Source organism: Dermochelys coriacea, chromosome 1, assembly GCF_009764565.3.
Source record: "Dermochelys coriacea isolate rDerCor1 chromosome 1, rDerCor1.pri.v4, whole genome shotgun sequence".
Classification (NCBI taxonomy): Eukaryota; Metazoa; Chordata; order Testudines; family Dermochelyidae; genus Dermochelys; species Dermochelys coriacea.
This window is the reverse complement of record NC_050068.2, coordinates 251,216,238-251,231,387: the sequence shown is the minus strand read 5'-3', so window position 1 is coordinate 251,231,387 and position 15,150 is coordinate 251,216,238. Positions and strand designations below refer to the sequence as shown.

The 15,150-nt window shown below is 39.7% G+C and overlaps 1 protein-coding gene across 5 annotated transcripts in view; it reads right to left on the bottom strand.

Annotated features, from left to right (window-relative positions):
- MYBPC1 (myosin binding protein C1) overlaps positions 1–15,150 on the bottom strand; it is a 218,305-nt gene that overhangs the window by 183,446 nt on the left and 19,709 nt on the right. Inside the window, exons 1-4 of one of the 5 annotated variants that reach the window (XM_043519011.1) lie at positions 6,283–6,353; positions 4,678–4,704; positions 3,934–4,027; positions 2,473–2,588 (exon numbers count right to left, since the gene is read on the bottom strand). In XM_043519011.1, coding sequence (XP_043374946.1) covers positions 2,473–2,588; positions 3,934–4,027; positions 4,678–4,680 — 213 coding nt within the window. In that variant the 5' untranslated portion in view covers positions 4,681–4,704; positions 6,283–6,353. Of the gene's footprint in view, positions 1–2,472; positions 2,589–3,933; positions 4,028–4,677; positions 4,705–5,128; positions 5,138–6,282; positions 6,354–6,672; positions 6,743–15,150 lie in introns of those variants that run through there. The other 4 variants (XM_043519019.1, XM_043518991.1, XM_043518995.1 and 1 more) reach the window with 4 other exon arrangements.

Below are 15,150 nucleotides of genomic sequence, written 5' to 3'. Positions count from 1 at the left end.
ACCTGTGCATCTACCAATGTGATATATGCCATCATGTGCCAGCAATGCCCCTCTGCCATGTACATTGGCCAAACTGGACAGTCTCTACGTAAAAGAATGAATGGACACAAATCAGACGTCAAGAATTATAACATTCAAAAACCAGTTGGAGAACACTTCAATCTCTCTGGTCACTCGATCACAGACCTAAGAGTGGCTATACTTCAACAAAAAAGCTTCAAAAACAGACTCCAACGAGAGACTGCTGAATTGGAATTAATTTGCAAACTGGATACAATTAACTTAGGCTTGAATAGAGACTGGGAATGGATGAGTCATTACACAAAGTAAAACTATTTCCCCATGGTATTTCTCCCTCCCACCCCCCACTGTTCCTCTGATATTCTTGTTAACTGCTGGAATTAGCCTACCTGCTTGTCACCATGAAAGGTTTTCCTCCTTCCCCCCCCTGCTGTTGGTGATGGCTTATCTTAAGTGATCACTCTCCTTACAGTGTGTATGATAAACCCATTGTTTCATGTTCTCTGTGTGTGTGTATATAAATCTCTCCTCTGTTTTTTCCACCAAATGCATCCGATGAAGTGAGCTGTAGCTCACGAAAGCTTATGCTCTAATAAATTTGTTAGTCTCTAAGGTGCCACAAGTACTCCTTTTCTTTTAGTGTTAATAAAGAGCACTGTCAAACTAGGGGCTGATTACCATCCCATGGAGAAACAAGGTGAGTGAGGTAATATATTTTATTGGACCAACTTCTGTTGGTGAGAGAGACAAGCTTTCAAACCACACAGCGCTCTTTTTCAAGTCCAGGAAAGGTAATCCTAGCGTCACGTCTAAATAACATATTATTATAGCAAAAGTAGTTAGCACATATTCTAAGGGACATTCAAAGTAGAGTGGTCTGTTAACACTCTGCAGTCAGAGGACAAAAAGGGTAGTTAGTGAGTTACAGATTGTTGTAATAAGCCATAAATCCAGTGTCTCTGTTCAGTCCATGATTTTTAGGCTATGTCGGTGTAACTTACATCGCTCAGGGGGACGAATAAATCACTCCCGCTCCCCACCGCGCCTCAAAAATTACACCAACATAGGAACTGGTGTGGGCAGCGCTATGTCACGGGGGCTGGAGTAGTTAAGCCAACAGGAGAGCTTAGAGTGGCTACATTAGAGAGATTTAATTACCTCTTGCTGCACTGATGCAGCTGCGCTGCTGTAAACTCTCTTGTGTAGCCATGCCCTTAATGTCTAGTAAAGTTATGAATTTAAGCTCCCAGGCTCATCGTTTGAAAGCGTTGGGCAGGTTCCCTTTGAGGATGAGCTACACATGACTCTCACCAGGGCTTCCCACTGTGGAGGAGACTTTGTGGGGAAGGCAATGCAGCCTTGGGCCTAGCAGTATACTAAGAAGCAGACCATGGAGTAAGGGAGATGTTTTCTATCAGTACTTGGAAGACCACTCATTAAAAAAATGGAGAATGGTCTTGCAGGGTAGAGTTGTACTAAGGCCCTCACCCTGCTCTCCGCCACCTTCCCCACTCTAAAATTAGGCTGGTGGTGAGGAAACCACAGTACTTGGCAATCTTGCTTTCCTTCTTATAAGTCAAGGCAAGTCAAGAGAATAAGTCAGTCAAGAGAATCATTTAAAAACATCCTAAAATGGTGAGAGACTGGACACTGGAGTTTGTTCTTCTCAGTCTGCTGTCCAAATAATATAAAGTGACCTGTCCCCACCTTGCTGGTAGTTTTGTCTGTTAGCTTGCACAGAGCTCCAGTGATTCACATTAATTGATGAACCACTGTGCAAAAGACTAAGAATTACATCTCCATCAGTACCCTTTGATTTCCTCTAGCCAGTGGTGTCAAATAGTTAATCTTGGTGCTAAAGTGAAACACACTGTGCAAAGATTTTCCCATGCAGCTTAATCGGAATTACTCCTGACCAGGCAGGCGCCGAGTTTCTAATCTGCCAGGGGGTGTTTTCCACAGCTCTGCCTAGGCCCCACCCTCACTTCACCCCTTCCTCCAATGCCCCTTCCCCACCCTGCTTCTTCCCACCCCTACTCCACCCCCGCCTCGCCTCTTCCCTGCCTCTTCATGCCCCCGCCTCGCCTCTTCCCGCCCAGTTCCATTCCCTCCCCCAAGCGTGCTGCACCCTCACTCCTCCCCCCGCCCTCCCAGAGCCTCCTGACACTGCAAAACATCTGATCCATGGCAGGCAGTAGGTGCTGGAAGGGAGGGGAAGGTGCTGATTGGTGGGTCCCGCCGACAGACTGGAGGAGCTGGGGGGAGGGAAAGGCATTGATAGGAGGGATGCCGATGGGTGCTAAGCATCCACCATTTTTTTCCCGTGGGTGCTCCAGCCCCGGAGCACCCATGGAGTCGGCGCCTCTGAGGCTGGATTTTTGGCAGAATGTGAAATATGAACAGCCAGCTTTCATTCTTATGGCTGCTTGCTACACTTTGTGATTTACTTACTATTACATTTCTCCAATTGTATACTGGTTCCTCTGTAGGTGGTGCTGCAGAGTAGTTTGGACTTGCTCGGAGGTGAGGATGGTGGTTGATTAGGGCCAGGCAATTTTTATAATCCACTTGAAAATTTGGAAAAAAGAATGAGTGATAAAAGGGAAGAAAAGGAAATAATATTTTTTAAAATCACCTAAATCTTCCTTCCGGGTCTACCATTTTACCTTGTCCTTCTTTCTCTGCCTTCTAGGTTATAAATTCTCCAGAGCAGGGACTCACTTCATATTGGTGGCTTATCCAGCACCAAGCATATAGTACTCATATACTAACACTAATAATAATAATAATGTCACTTGGTTGTTGGGTTTTTTAGTTTGATGGAAAACTGAATTCATGAAAAGAGGCTCATTGATCAATATAAAATAGTTTGGATAATAAAGAAAAGGCCCATGCTCACCCAATATAATGATGAAAGCAGGGAACATCATAGAAAACTAAAACAAATGTTAGAATTGTTAGAAAGGAAAAGAATTCTTTGTATACTTTCTATGCCGAGTCCATCAGTACAAGCAAGTAGAATGAAATAATAAATAGAATTCTGTAAGCATGATTTTAGGCAGTTCCATCCTAGTTCTCTCTAGGAGCAGGAGACACAGTAACACTAATATCATCAACTATGGATTCTCAAGGCTTTTTGGTTTTATGGTAGGGTTTATAGGTAAGCGTAATTCCTCTCTACACAAAGACTCCCTGCTGCACAACTGTTCTGCTTGCAACATGCTCCCCTTGTCCTGGCAGGGGCCCTGCAGGGCTTAACTGGTGCAGATGGTTTCTGGTGGCCGCTCCATTTCATGGAATGTCCGATGTAAAGTGTAAATCTGAAAATCTTCATAATGAGGGACCTACAGAATGTTATGAATCTAAATGAAATACAGGGAAAATATTCCTGTGGTGTGAGCACCTGCAATGCCAAAAACAATTTACACTGAAATAACTAAAATCCTCAGGATGTTTAAAGATAGCAAAAGGCAGGGGTGGCCAACCAGAGCCTGAGAAGGAGCCAGAATTTACCAATGTACATTGCCAAATAGCCACAGTAATTTGTCAGCAGCTTCCCCATCAGCTCCCTCTGCCCCGCTTCCAGTGCCTCCTGCCAACTGGCAGCCCTGCCGATCAGCGTCTCCCCCTCCTTCCCCGCACCTCCTGATCAGCTGTTTCATGGTGTGCAGGAGGCACTGGGAGGGAGGGGGGAGGAGCGAGGGCTTGGCAGGCTCAGAGGAGGGGGCAGGAAGGGGTGGAGTGGGGGCAGGGCCTGTGGCAGAGCCAGGGGTTGAACAGTGAGCACCCCCTGGCCAATTGGAAAGTTGCCACCTGTAGCTAGAAACTATTGTCCAAACAAGGCAGTTTAAGATTTTTTTGTGTGTAAAAAATTAAAAATGATTAAGTATAATGGAAAATAATTCTTTTTACCTGGTGAATACTGAATCTCACCATCAGAATGTTGCTGTAACACCTCTAAGGCATCTTCAAAGGCTTGACCCAATATGTCTTGGTCAGAATAATTCTGTAAGAACAATAGGTCTTTTCTGCTTGAAATCAACAAAGAACAGCTTTGATCCTTCAAATTCCAATTACTTGGAAAATCCCAAATAAATAGAACAACATAATAGATTATACATAGAATAAACCATCCTGGAAGAATATAAAGTTTGCAGATACTGACAGCCTGATCCTGTAACCCTTATACATATGACTAGTTTCTGGTCCTTTGAGAAGTTTCTTTGAGATCAATAGGACTATTAATGTGAGTATAAAATTACTCATGAGTGCAAATGTTTCCCGGATTGTGTCTTTAATTTGCAGCAAAAGTTTACAAAATTGTTGGATTGTTTTATAGTCTTTAATAGGAAGATTTATATCTGTAATATAATATGACTTATTAAAACTAAAGTTATGAAACAATAACATAGATGTGGCTTAACATGTGACACACCAGTTAGGAACTGCAGGCTACAATATAGTAAAGCAGCATATAGGAAACCACATTGTGGAATTTTGCAAAACCACTTTTTGCCATTGTATGGCAGTTCGGTATTTTATTCAAAGTAGGGATAACAATAATTTTGCAAACTATGCAAACTCCTAAGAGTTTTCTAGTAGTAAATTGGAAGCTGTTCTTAATGAAAAATAGGAATAAAAGGACTGCAGACTTACCATTATTTCGATACCAAAGTTGCAATCCTGTTTAAAAGGAAACAATAATATTTTCAGGTATTTCAGCATCACTAAAATTACTTCAGTAGTATCAATGGAGTTACAGATTATTAACAGTGCAACTCAGAACAGAATGTGGTTAAATATTTATGTAATTTACATCATTATTGATAAAAACCTACCTACATTTAGAAAGTGCACTTTGATTGAAATTTTTAATATAATTAATATTAAATTAGTTACAACATTGATTTTAGAGATTTGTCTTGGATTTTGTATTAAAAATTCCACACAATTTCTCAATATTAAGATTTCATGGAAGCACCGCGTTACTTTCATTAAAACTATTAGTTCTGACATTATTACCTCACATATCTAACCTCTATATACGAACATTTTAGAGAAATTTTAAAGTGAATATATATTGCTATTGGCATTAAATCTTGATTACCTTAACCTCTTAATTACTGGCCTGACTCAACTGCAGGTATTTAAGTCTTTCTGGTTTTCAGACATCATTGAAAACAAGAATAGTTCCCCCCCCTCCATAATTTAGCATATAAATATGTATGCATATACATAGCCTTCCAGTGTAATTGTCAGTCCCTCAAGCAAATTAGGTTGTTTTATAAACAGTGATGATAGAATATATGTGATGTGCGGTATTATGTACCGATGGTTCCTTAGCATTTCTTTTGGCACATATAGATATATATATTTATGCAGTTTTATATAATTAGTTTTTGCTACCTCTCTGAAATATGCCCTGTAATTTTTTTCAGTTTTAAGTGTAATATTAAAATTATCTTAAAAATTCAATCAATCTATATTTTACCTCATTAAAGGTTTGATCCTGCACCATTGAAAACAGTAGAAGTTTTGGCACTGACTTCAATGGAAGTAGAATTAAGCTCGATAAGAGAATCTGGATGAGGTATTTAAATATAAACGAGAAACAAATACTTTGTTCCTAATTGACCATAAAGATCTGACATGTTAAATACACACCTGTAAACAAGTAGCAGTATATTTTAAAATATATATCAAAGTACTATCTAATTTTATAAATGTCTTTTAAACCCTTCCTGACTAAATTGTTTGTCACCATATATGTGGTTCTGAAGATCTAAACAAAAAGAGTGAAATCCTGGCCCAACAATGTCAATGGTTGTTTTGCCATTGACTTCAGTGAGATCAGGATTTCTCCTCAATGTAACAGACACAGGACTGACCAAGTTGCTCTTTGGTATAAAGCTATTGATTTTGATTTCAGAGGTAACTGAAGATAGATTTTGAACCTGGTATTTGTTGCATTCTGAACTTTAGAATTTCATTTAAAGGCTTGATTCTGCATTGCTGAAATCCATGGGAGTTCATATTTAAAACCAGCATTCCTGGCATTTTAATTAACATACATTTCTTAAAATGGAGCTCTTTTATCCCACCAAAACTCCAGACTAGTAAGTGGTAAAGTTGATTACACAGCTACAATAATTGATGGCTTACATAGCCTAATAAGGTAAAATATTGGTAACCACTGATTGACTGTACCATTTGCAGAGCTGAAAACAGAGAAAGAGAGAGAAAAATAATCTGAACACTTACCTAGGATAGAAACTTCACGTACAACACAAAGAACCAGTTTTATAAATAATGAAGGACTGAATTATTACAGCAATAGGCTGGCAGAAAGGTTCCAATAAATAGCTGAATTTGGGGAAGTGCTTCAACTAGGGGTTTTTGTTTTGTTTTTGAGCAAAGGTGCAGCACAGTGCCATCATAGTTTATAATGTTGTGTAGGTCAATAGATAGAATGACTATGTGCTGCAGAATGTTTTTTCCAAAATAGTAGCAATTTACTCTGGAATAAAGTGTTTAAACTATTGCTTAAAATATGCAAAATTATAAGCAAATAAAATTGATTCTGTGTGACTGTGGAACAGCCCTGTAAAATTGTCATGAAAATGTTACAGCCCAGATACAAAATTTGCTTACCTTCCTTTTGCCATGATGATTGGGGTGGGGTGTTGGAGTGGAGAGAGAAGTGAATAGTGTCCCAGCCATACTGGAAGAAAGATAGGAGGCAATGGATGTGGTTTAATTAGCCCACAACCTTATTCACTTAAAATACCTGATAATAAATTATACAGCGCTAGTCATAATTTCCTTAATTGTTTCCCCCAATTTGGGATGGCTGCTCTCAGCCTTCCCCCTTCCCAACCTGGTCCCAGCCAGCCCGTTGCTGGGACCTTGCTGCCATCCCCTTGTGTGAGGTTTAAGGGGTCTGGAAAAGGAGGGGGATTGGCTCCCTGTTGTACCAGATGTTAGGAGTACTAAACCCCCTTTCCCCAGCTTCCTTAAGGGAGGCTTTTCTCTAAATCCTCATCCAATCTATTTTATCTGATAACCTTCTGTAACTTGTACCTGTACTCGACATCTGTCACAGCAATGTGCCAACAATTAGCTTGGCTATCTCCCCCACTGTCCGCCAGATTCACCAATATTTGTAGATTCCTTCCCTACTATCAGACAAAAATACATCTGCTCCCCAGTCAGATGGGTTTATCCCCATCCATCCTGAATAACTGGTGGCCAAAAAGATATGTGCAAACGAGTAATTACCAGTTCCTCTGGATCACACATGAATTTATACATCTCCCAATTTATGTGCCTCCTGACCTTATCATGAAGGCTTTGTGGCTCCATGCCATATCTTCCTCTGCCACATTTCAGACCAAATAATTGTCATAATAACCCAGAAAAAAAAATCCTAGATCTGCCCTGAATCCCTCTTAACTTTGATTATCAAATCAACCTGCTGACATGCTCCTAAATCATTGTGAGGTGAAATATAATCATGTTTGGGCCAAGATCCACAAAGGTATTTAGGCTCCTAACTTCCACTGATTTCAATGGAAGTTAGGAGCCTAAATACATTTGTGGATCTAGGCCCTGGGGTCTGCAGTCATGGTAACACATTTTATTCATCCATCAATCTTCCCTGAGAGCGTGACCTTCTAGGATTTTGCTAGTAGAATTTTGGAAGGCTGTTATAGAATCAATAAACCACAATTAATACCGGCTTCTAATACATTCTTGATTTTTCTTATTTCAGAGTACATTCATATCTAACAATTGTGCCCAACTACCTTTCCCCAACAATGGGTCAGATCCTCAGCTGGTATAAATCATCATAGTTACATTGCTTTCAATGCAGTTATGCCAATTTACACCAGCTGAGGATCTGGCCCAATGTATAAATTAGGAAGAAGCTTCTAAGATATAGAAAGAGCTAAATCAAAATTCTTGCTCCGTACAGTCCAGAACTCCTGATTTTGGGGACAGTTCCTCTTCTCACCGGGATCTAGGTAACTAACTTTTCAGAAGCAGGCCCATCTATTTTGGCATGTTTTCCAAAATGACCTCATTTGCATGCCATGCAGTGCTGTAAAATAGTATTCACACAGATAAGCCAAGCACCATCTTTAACAAGTTTGATATAAAGCTCACATAAAAAGAATGCCTGTCAATTAGTAATACTATACATGACTCTGAACTGAGAGTATAACTGATTTGCAGACAAAAGTACCTGTGGGTGCCAAATACAAGGGCAATTTTGCAAAACTAGGCCTTAAACCTTCAGGATATCTGACATTTTTTCCTAGAAAAATACAGTACAGTAATAGTTCGGTGTTGGTGTTTTAAACCTAGAGTTTCATTTTACAAATTATTCTGATCTGACTTGTATTTTCAAAGGAAAATGAACCGCAAGAAATGTTTGTAAAATTGTGAATCATAACTCAGGGTGTGATATGGGACTAAAGCTGATTAAGCAACTAGCTTCCTGTTCATCTGCTCAACTTTACTAAGTAGTTAAACTTACAGTTTTGCTCTGTAATGTGAGACTAAAACAAGTTCTATAGTTTACCCCTTTCTTGCAACAGAAACATAGTGACAAATCTTTTCAATTGTATCAGATTTTTAAAATAAGAATGGGCTCCAAAATATGTAGAAGAAATTTGCCATGTTTGTACTTGTTTATATAGCATTAATCCAAAATACTACAGGCAGATTCTGACCTCAGTTACAGTAGAGTAAACTCAGAAAAAACAATGTTTAAATTAATGAGATTAGACTGGTGTAACTGACATCAGAATCTGGCCCTGTGGGCGCTGGAACAATTTGTATAGTGGGGGTGCTGAGAGCCATTGAATCAAATTGTAAACCTTGTATATGATGGAAACCACTTCAAATTGGGGGGGGGGGTGCGGCAGAAACCCCAGCACCTCTAGTTCCAGCACCGATGCCCCAAGTTTTTGCTGTGTTCTTATCAGCTAGAAGTGCTTGTTGACAGATAGGTGATGCATTATTGCAGGAAATATCATGGCCTGCACTTGTGTCTAAGTCTGCATTCAGGTTGCCACCGGCTAGGTGGCAGGACATTGTACACAAAGACATGACCAGGCTGGGCTTAACAGAGGAACAAGCTATGGACAGTAATGGAAGGCGATGCTGTAGTGCTCTCTATATCTGTAAAGATGCTTTGGGATTAGCAGATTATTGACAAAGAGCCAGCATTTCTGTGCTTCTATAATTGTCATTGTATTAGGTATAAATACTCATGTGAATATGGTAATTGTTGTTATCCTATAATATATCTATATCTCCATTTTACATGTGCCTTCACATAGAACTTGCCGGGAGTGAACATCAGATAACTGAATGTGCTTTCAATCTTTGCAAGTCTAAGACCCTTTGAAAACAAAAACTTCTAAAATACAGGACTGGTGGGAAAATTGTAAATTCGAAGGATGACTTCTTTCTTTTGCATCACTGAGAAAATGATACTAGAACAGCCTTAGGTTTTCTAAAGTCTCTTGTTCTAGGGAGGTAAATATTTAAGGCCATTATTTCAAATATAAGTGCTCAAGTTGCATTTGAAAAATATGCTTTAGTGAATACTGAGAGGTGACTAGGTGTGCAAAATATGTAGTTGCACATGGAAATCAGGTACTTGCATGCACAAGATGGGAATTGCCTGCACAATAAATGTCCTGAATGGTAATTGAAGCAGCATATTTTGCGTGTGAAGTTACCTGTTTGCACCCAGGCACGTACCCATTGCATAAATAACTTAGATGCCTATTTTTTGAAAATTAGGCCCTTAAAGCTCTCCTCAGGTTTGCTAATAACAATTAATAATAATGCTTAGCACTTGCCTAGTGCTTTTTATTACTATATCTCAATGTGGTTTACAAAGGTGGGTAAATACATTATCCCCATTTTACAGATGAGGTAAATGAGTTATATAGAGAGAAAATTAACTGCCCAAGGAAGAGCTGGGCACAGCACTCAATTATCCTGACTTCCAGTTCTAGATCCTGTCTACTGAATCACAGTGCCTCACTCTGTGCCAAATTCTCTCTCCCCTTGGTTTCTGATGGTAAAACTATCACACTTGTTATATACTGCAAAAAAAATCCATGTCAGCAAGTCTCAGAGCCTGGATCAACTGACTCAGGCTTAAGGGGCTCGTGCTACAGGGTTAAAAATAGCAGTGTAGATGTTTCTACTCTGAACATGGGCTCTGAGACCTAACCCCCTCGCAGGGTTTCAGAACCTGGGCTCCAGCCTGAGGAACATCTACACTGCTATGTTTAACCCTGTAGCATGAGCCCTGCTAGCCTGAGTCAGTTGATCTGGGGTCTGAGACTCGATACCACAGGATTTCTTTGTAGACATACCCTTTGTCTCCAAGGGTTGATGGAGTTCTCCTCAGAGTGAATTGAGGGGATATGTGCAGAACTAGCTGTCTTTGTGGAGAAACAAGTATTGTTCTTTTTAGAGTTGGGATCTTGTTGTCCCCACCTCTGGCTGAGGAGATCTGGCTACCATCAGCCTCCCCAACAAATCTCTGCTATGGCTGAACCTGGCAGTACATGTCAACCACCTCGTGTATTTTGTGTACAAAGAAACTGAATGTGTCAGTTATGGTTTTTGCATCAGATGGGAAGAGTGGATTCCACTAATGAGTTTGAAAATGAGAACATGCTATTCAAATCTTAGTGTCTCAAATGACTTATGAGCCTGATATATTGATTCAAAATTTGAATGTCAATGAGAAATAGAGACACCATAAACCTCTAGTCTTCTATTTCCTCTTTATTTTAAAAACATATTTCCAAAAATAGATTCATTGTTTAGGTTTTTGAAGCCACTCTAGCCTTTGCTTGGCTGTAAAACTTAATTCATACAGGTAGTATATAAAAAGTGTTCTTCCCTCGCAATTTTTCCAAATGCTGCCTCTAACATAGGTTAAATATATTATTAAATTTTTTTTGTATGATGATAGCTCTTAGAAGTCCCAGTCAGCGTCAGGGCCTCACTGTGCTAGGCACTGTTCAAGACCAGAATAAAAGTCCATCCCTGCCCTTAGGAGCTTACAGTCTGAAATGGCAAATTTAGTCTCATCATATCTTTGTAGCATGCTCATGAATTCCAGAAGTTAGTTGAGTTGTAGTTGCCCAAACAAGAAAGATGGATGACTTAAGATATGAAATTCAGATAATCATAGACAAACTTGTGGAAAGGGGGCCTGATTGTGGAAATTGTTCTGTCATGGGGTGGTGGTTTGCCCCCAGTGGAATGCCCACAAACCTAGTGACTCTTCAGGGACCTTTGAGTGGCTGAGGCCACTCACACAGAGGCCCTGTGTCTCTATCCCTGCTCTGGCCCTCAGCAGGCTCCACTGTGCCAGTTCCCTGGCCATGTAGCTCCACTGAAGCTTGCTACCAGAAATCCCATTGGTTGTAGCTGCCCTTAGGGCTCCACAGTAAAGGCAATACAATGCCTGCTTCTAGGCGGGTGAGGGATGATATGCATTTAATCTTCCTGGCCTGTTCCCAGCTTTCCAGTCTCCACCTGCTTCCATTGTGTAGAATAGATCCTGGTGCACTCTTTTCCAGGTCCAGAAGGGGCTGAGGACTTTGCAACAAGGTGTCAAACCCCTTCTCTCTATGCAAGAGGACGGATATACACATACCCTCCTCTATATGAAGAATAGAGAATGATCTGGGCATGATCACTTAATACCAAATCAGTTTGTTATTCGAACTTTAAATTAGCAAACCCAGGTTATGTTTTGAGCTCAGATTCCCAAGGAGAAATAACAATGAAACTTATCCTTTAAAAAACAAATGACAAATTTTGGTAATCACCTGACTAGGCAATAAGGCCTACCCTGAAATTGGTCAGAGAGGCATAATGTGAATTAGAGAGAAAAGAAGGGATCACAGAAACACAGAGCACAATTATTGGCACTGTTGTAATGCAGATAATACAACTGGGCAACAAATGTCCTGTTTTGCCTAAAAATGTTAAACATTATACACTTCCAGACAAGACAACTATTTCTCAGACATGGGGAGGTGAGTATGTAATATGGTATAATTCTTCACCTAATCCATCAGTTTGCTCCACAGAACCCAATGAACCTCTGTCTGAAACTAAGGCTTTGTCTACACTAGCACTTTTGTTGGTAAAACTTTTGTTGGTTGGGGTGTGAAAAAAACACTGGTGTGGACAGCGCTATGTCTGTGGGAGACACTTTCCAGCCGACATAGTTACCGCCACTCGTTAGGGGTGATTTAATTATGCCAGCAGGAGAGCTCTCTCCTGTTGTCATAGTGCGGCTATACAGGAGACCTTAGAGCGATACAGCTGCACCAGTACAGCTGTATCACTGTAAAGTCTCTAGTGTAGACTCAGCCTAAAAAATGTCCAGCCTCATTTTAATTAATAAAAAAAATATAGGACCAGATTCTTAGCTGGTGTAAATAGCTCCATTGAAACCAGTGAAGCTCTGCTGATTTATACCAGTTGAAGTTCTGGCCCATATACTTTATCATCTAACATTACTTACAATGGGCAAGGGAAAAAATTGCTGTACTGGCATACATTTTTGCAGATTCTTTCTTGACTTCCTGTCTTGTGTTTCTTGATTTCCTGACTTGTGTTTCTTTGGCTATATTAGAAAATATTAAAATTTTGTGATCATGGTAAAAGGTATTTTTGGTTTTAATCCTTCTCAGAACTCTATCCCAATTACTTATAAGTCAAACATTTGTTTTAAAAGGTCAGACAAACCATTTTGTTTAAATAAGGATAAGTGAAAAGTATTTTCCATTGTTAAAGAAGGTTCAAATTTCACATTGAAATCTCTTCTAATATGGTACACAGAGGATTAGCTCCATCAGACTCCTCATTTAAACCTTGTATATGAAAGATGGAGGCCCCAGATTTATTTTATAGACCAGACCTTCCAATATATAGCAATGTATTATTTTGGATTATAGTTCTGGAGAGGGTCCTATAAATCTGCACATAAGTTTTCATTTTTATATTGCTCTTTAAAGACAAATTAGCAATCCTTCTCTGTTTGCTTTACAAATTCTTGTCATTTCTAAATCTAAGGTAAAACGTCATCGAGTTTTTGATCCATTGTTTTGATCAAGTTATGCAGTTTATTTGTATCCTGCCAAGATGTACGTAACTTTAATTGACTCATGTGTTTGAAGTTATGCATATGCTTTAGTGCTTTCATGGTTTGTGGTTTTAGAGCCCAATCCTGCAAAGATTTAACCACTTGCTTAATTTTACACATATGAATAGTCCTATTGAAATCAATAGAACTAATCACATGCATAAAATTAAGCATGTGCCTAAATCCTTGCAAGATGTAGCCCTTAATCTGTAATTACTTCTCCTACAGAACTTATTAAACTACATCTAGCAGGTGGGCTGGATCGGCATGAGGGAGAGGATAAGATCTTAGCATCTACATTGACTTTCTCTCCAATTCCCCTCATTGAGGTTGAACAAACTGGTCTAGTTGCCCCCGCTAGTAGGCCTTCTTGGGAGGCTTCTCTCTTGGCCCCATATAACCCAAGGGAGTGTCTTCTACTGGGAAGTCCCCACAAACCAGAAAAACAGAAACCACAGCAACAGCGCAAGGAACAGCTTTAATCAAGACAAGCGTATAGAAAAAAAATTGAGTTACACATTTTCTTTTTCTTAAAAAATGCTGACTACATGGATTAATAAATAGATTTAATAAGCGCCAGTTCTTCAAATCAACATGGGATTAGTAAATCAATTAACTAATATCTCAATTAAAAATACACTTGCCTACACAAATTTTCTCAATTCCTAAAGGGATCATGATTGACCTCTACACTAGGTGAAATTTACCCTTGTGCAGAAGACTAGCAAAAGGCCTATGCACAATTTATGTTTGACTTGAACTCTCAGAAGAGGGTTGAAGTGGTGCAGAGAGTTGCAGCTAGCCTTCTGCACATGGGTGAATTTCACCCATATGAAGAACAAAAGGGAAATAGAACAAAGTGAATTCTGCACTTATGGGCTAGTGCTAGTTAAAAACTTTTCCATTGAAAAAAATGTAATGGAAAATTGGGTTGTTCACTAACTTAAAATTTACATGAAAAGTGTACTTGAAAATTTGTTGTCACAAAACTGGAAAATCAAAAATGTTTAGCCAACGCCACAAAATATTTAGGTTTTGGCCAATTTTTTTTCCAATTTTTGATGGCTAAAAATCAAAATAATTTTAGTTTTAAGCTTTCAAAAAAAAGCTGAAATTTTCCACAGGGAGAAATTTTCCAACTGGCTTAGTATAAGCCCTAGGTTGATCAAGGCTTGGTTCCCTGTAGACTAGGAAAAGGTTACTACAGGTCAATTGGAGCACCTGTAGCCAATTAAGGCCCAGTCAGACAAGGGAAAAAGGAGAGATGACTAGAGTTTGGAGGAGTATTGCTGTGAACTGAAAGACCAGAGGACTAGAGAAAGGGAGACCTTGCCCAAGCAGAGCAGGGAGACTCCCCCTAGCATTGAGGACCAAGGGTAACCTTACCCAAGGGAGAAGAGGGTAAGAAGTCTGTGGAGCTGAAGAGACTGGGACTGAGTAGGGAGTGGACCCTTCCCCACTACCCTCCTCTCCTGCTTTCCCAGGGCACTAGCGGAGCTCTTGGCACCCAAGAACAGGGGCATGGGGTAGTGCCCCAACCTATTCCACCAAGAAAAAGCATGGGACCCACCACAGTAGCATTGGCTGTTTGCCACAGTGGACATAAACTGCTTATGTTTTGCAAATGTTTCCCTTATCATCAGAGAAGTGCTGAGGAAGCATTTAGAGTTGGGGAATTTTTATAAACTGGTGTTAAAGAATGTTCAATTCCATATCTCAATAGCAAAGTAGGAGACGTGACAGTAATCTCTATACTGATTTCCATGTTATTCAACTATATATTTATAGTTATTTGATGGACAACTTTGATTTATGTTTTTTGGAATTTTATGTGAAATTATTTTCCTGGTTTGGCTTTTGCATGGCCTCACTCACCTCAATTTCATTTTAAGGTGCAAAAAACGCCATAATCAGAAGTTCCCTCATGTAAT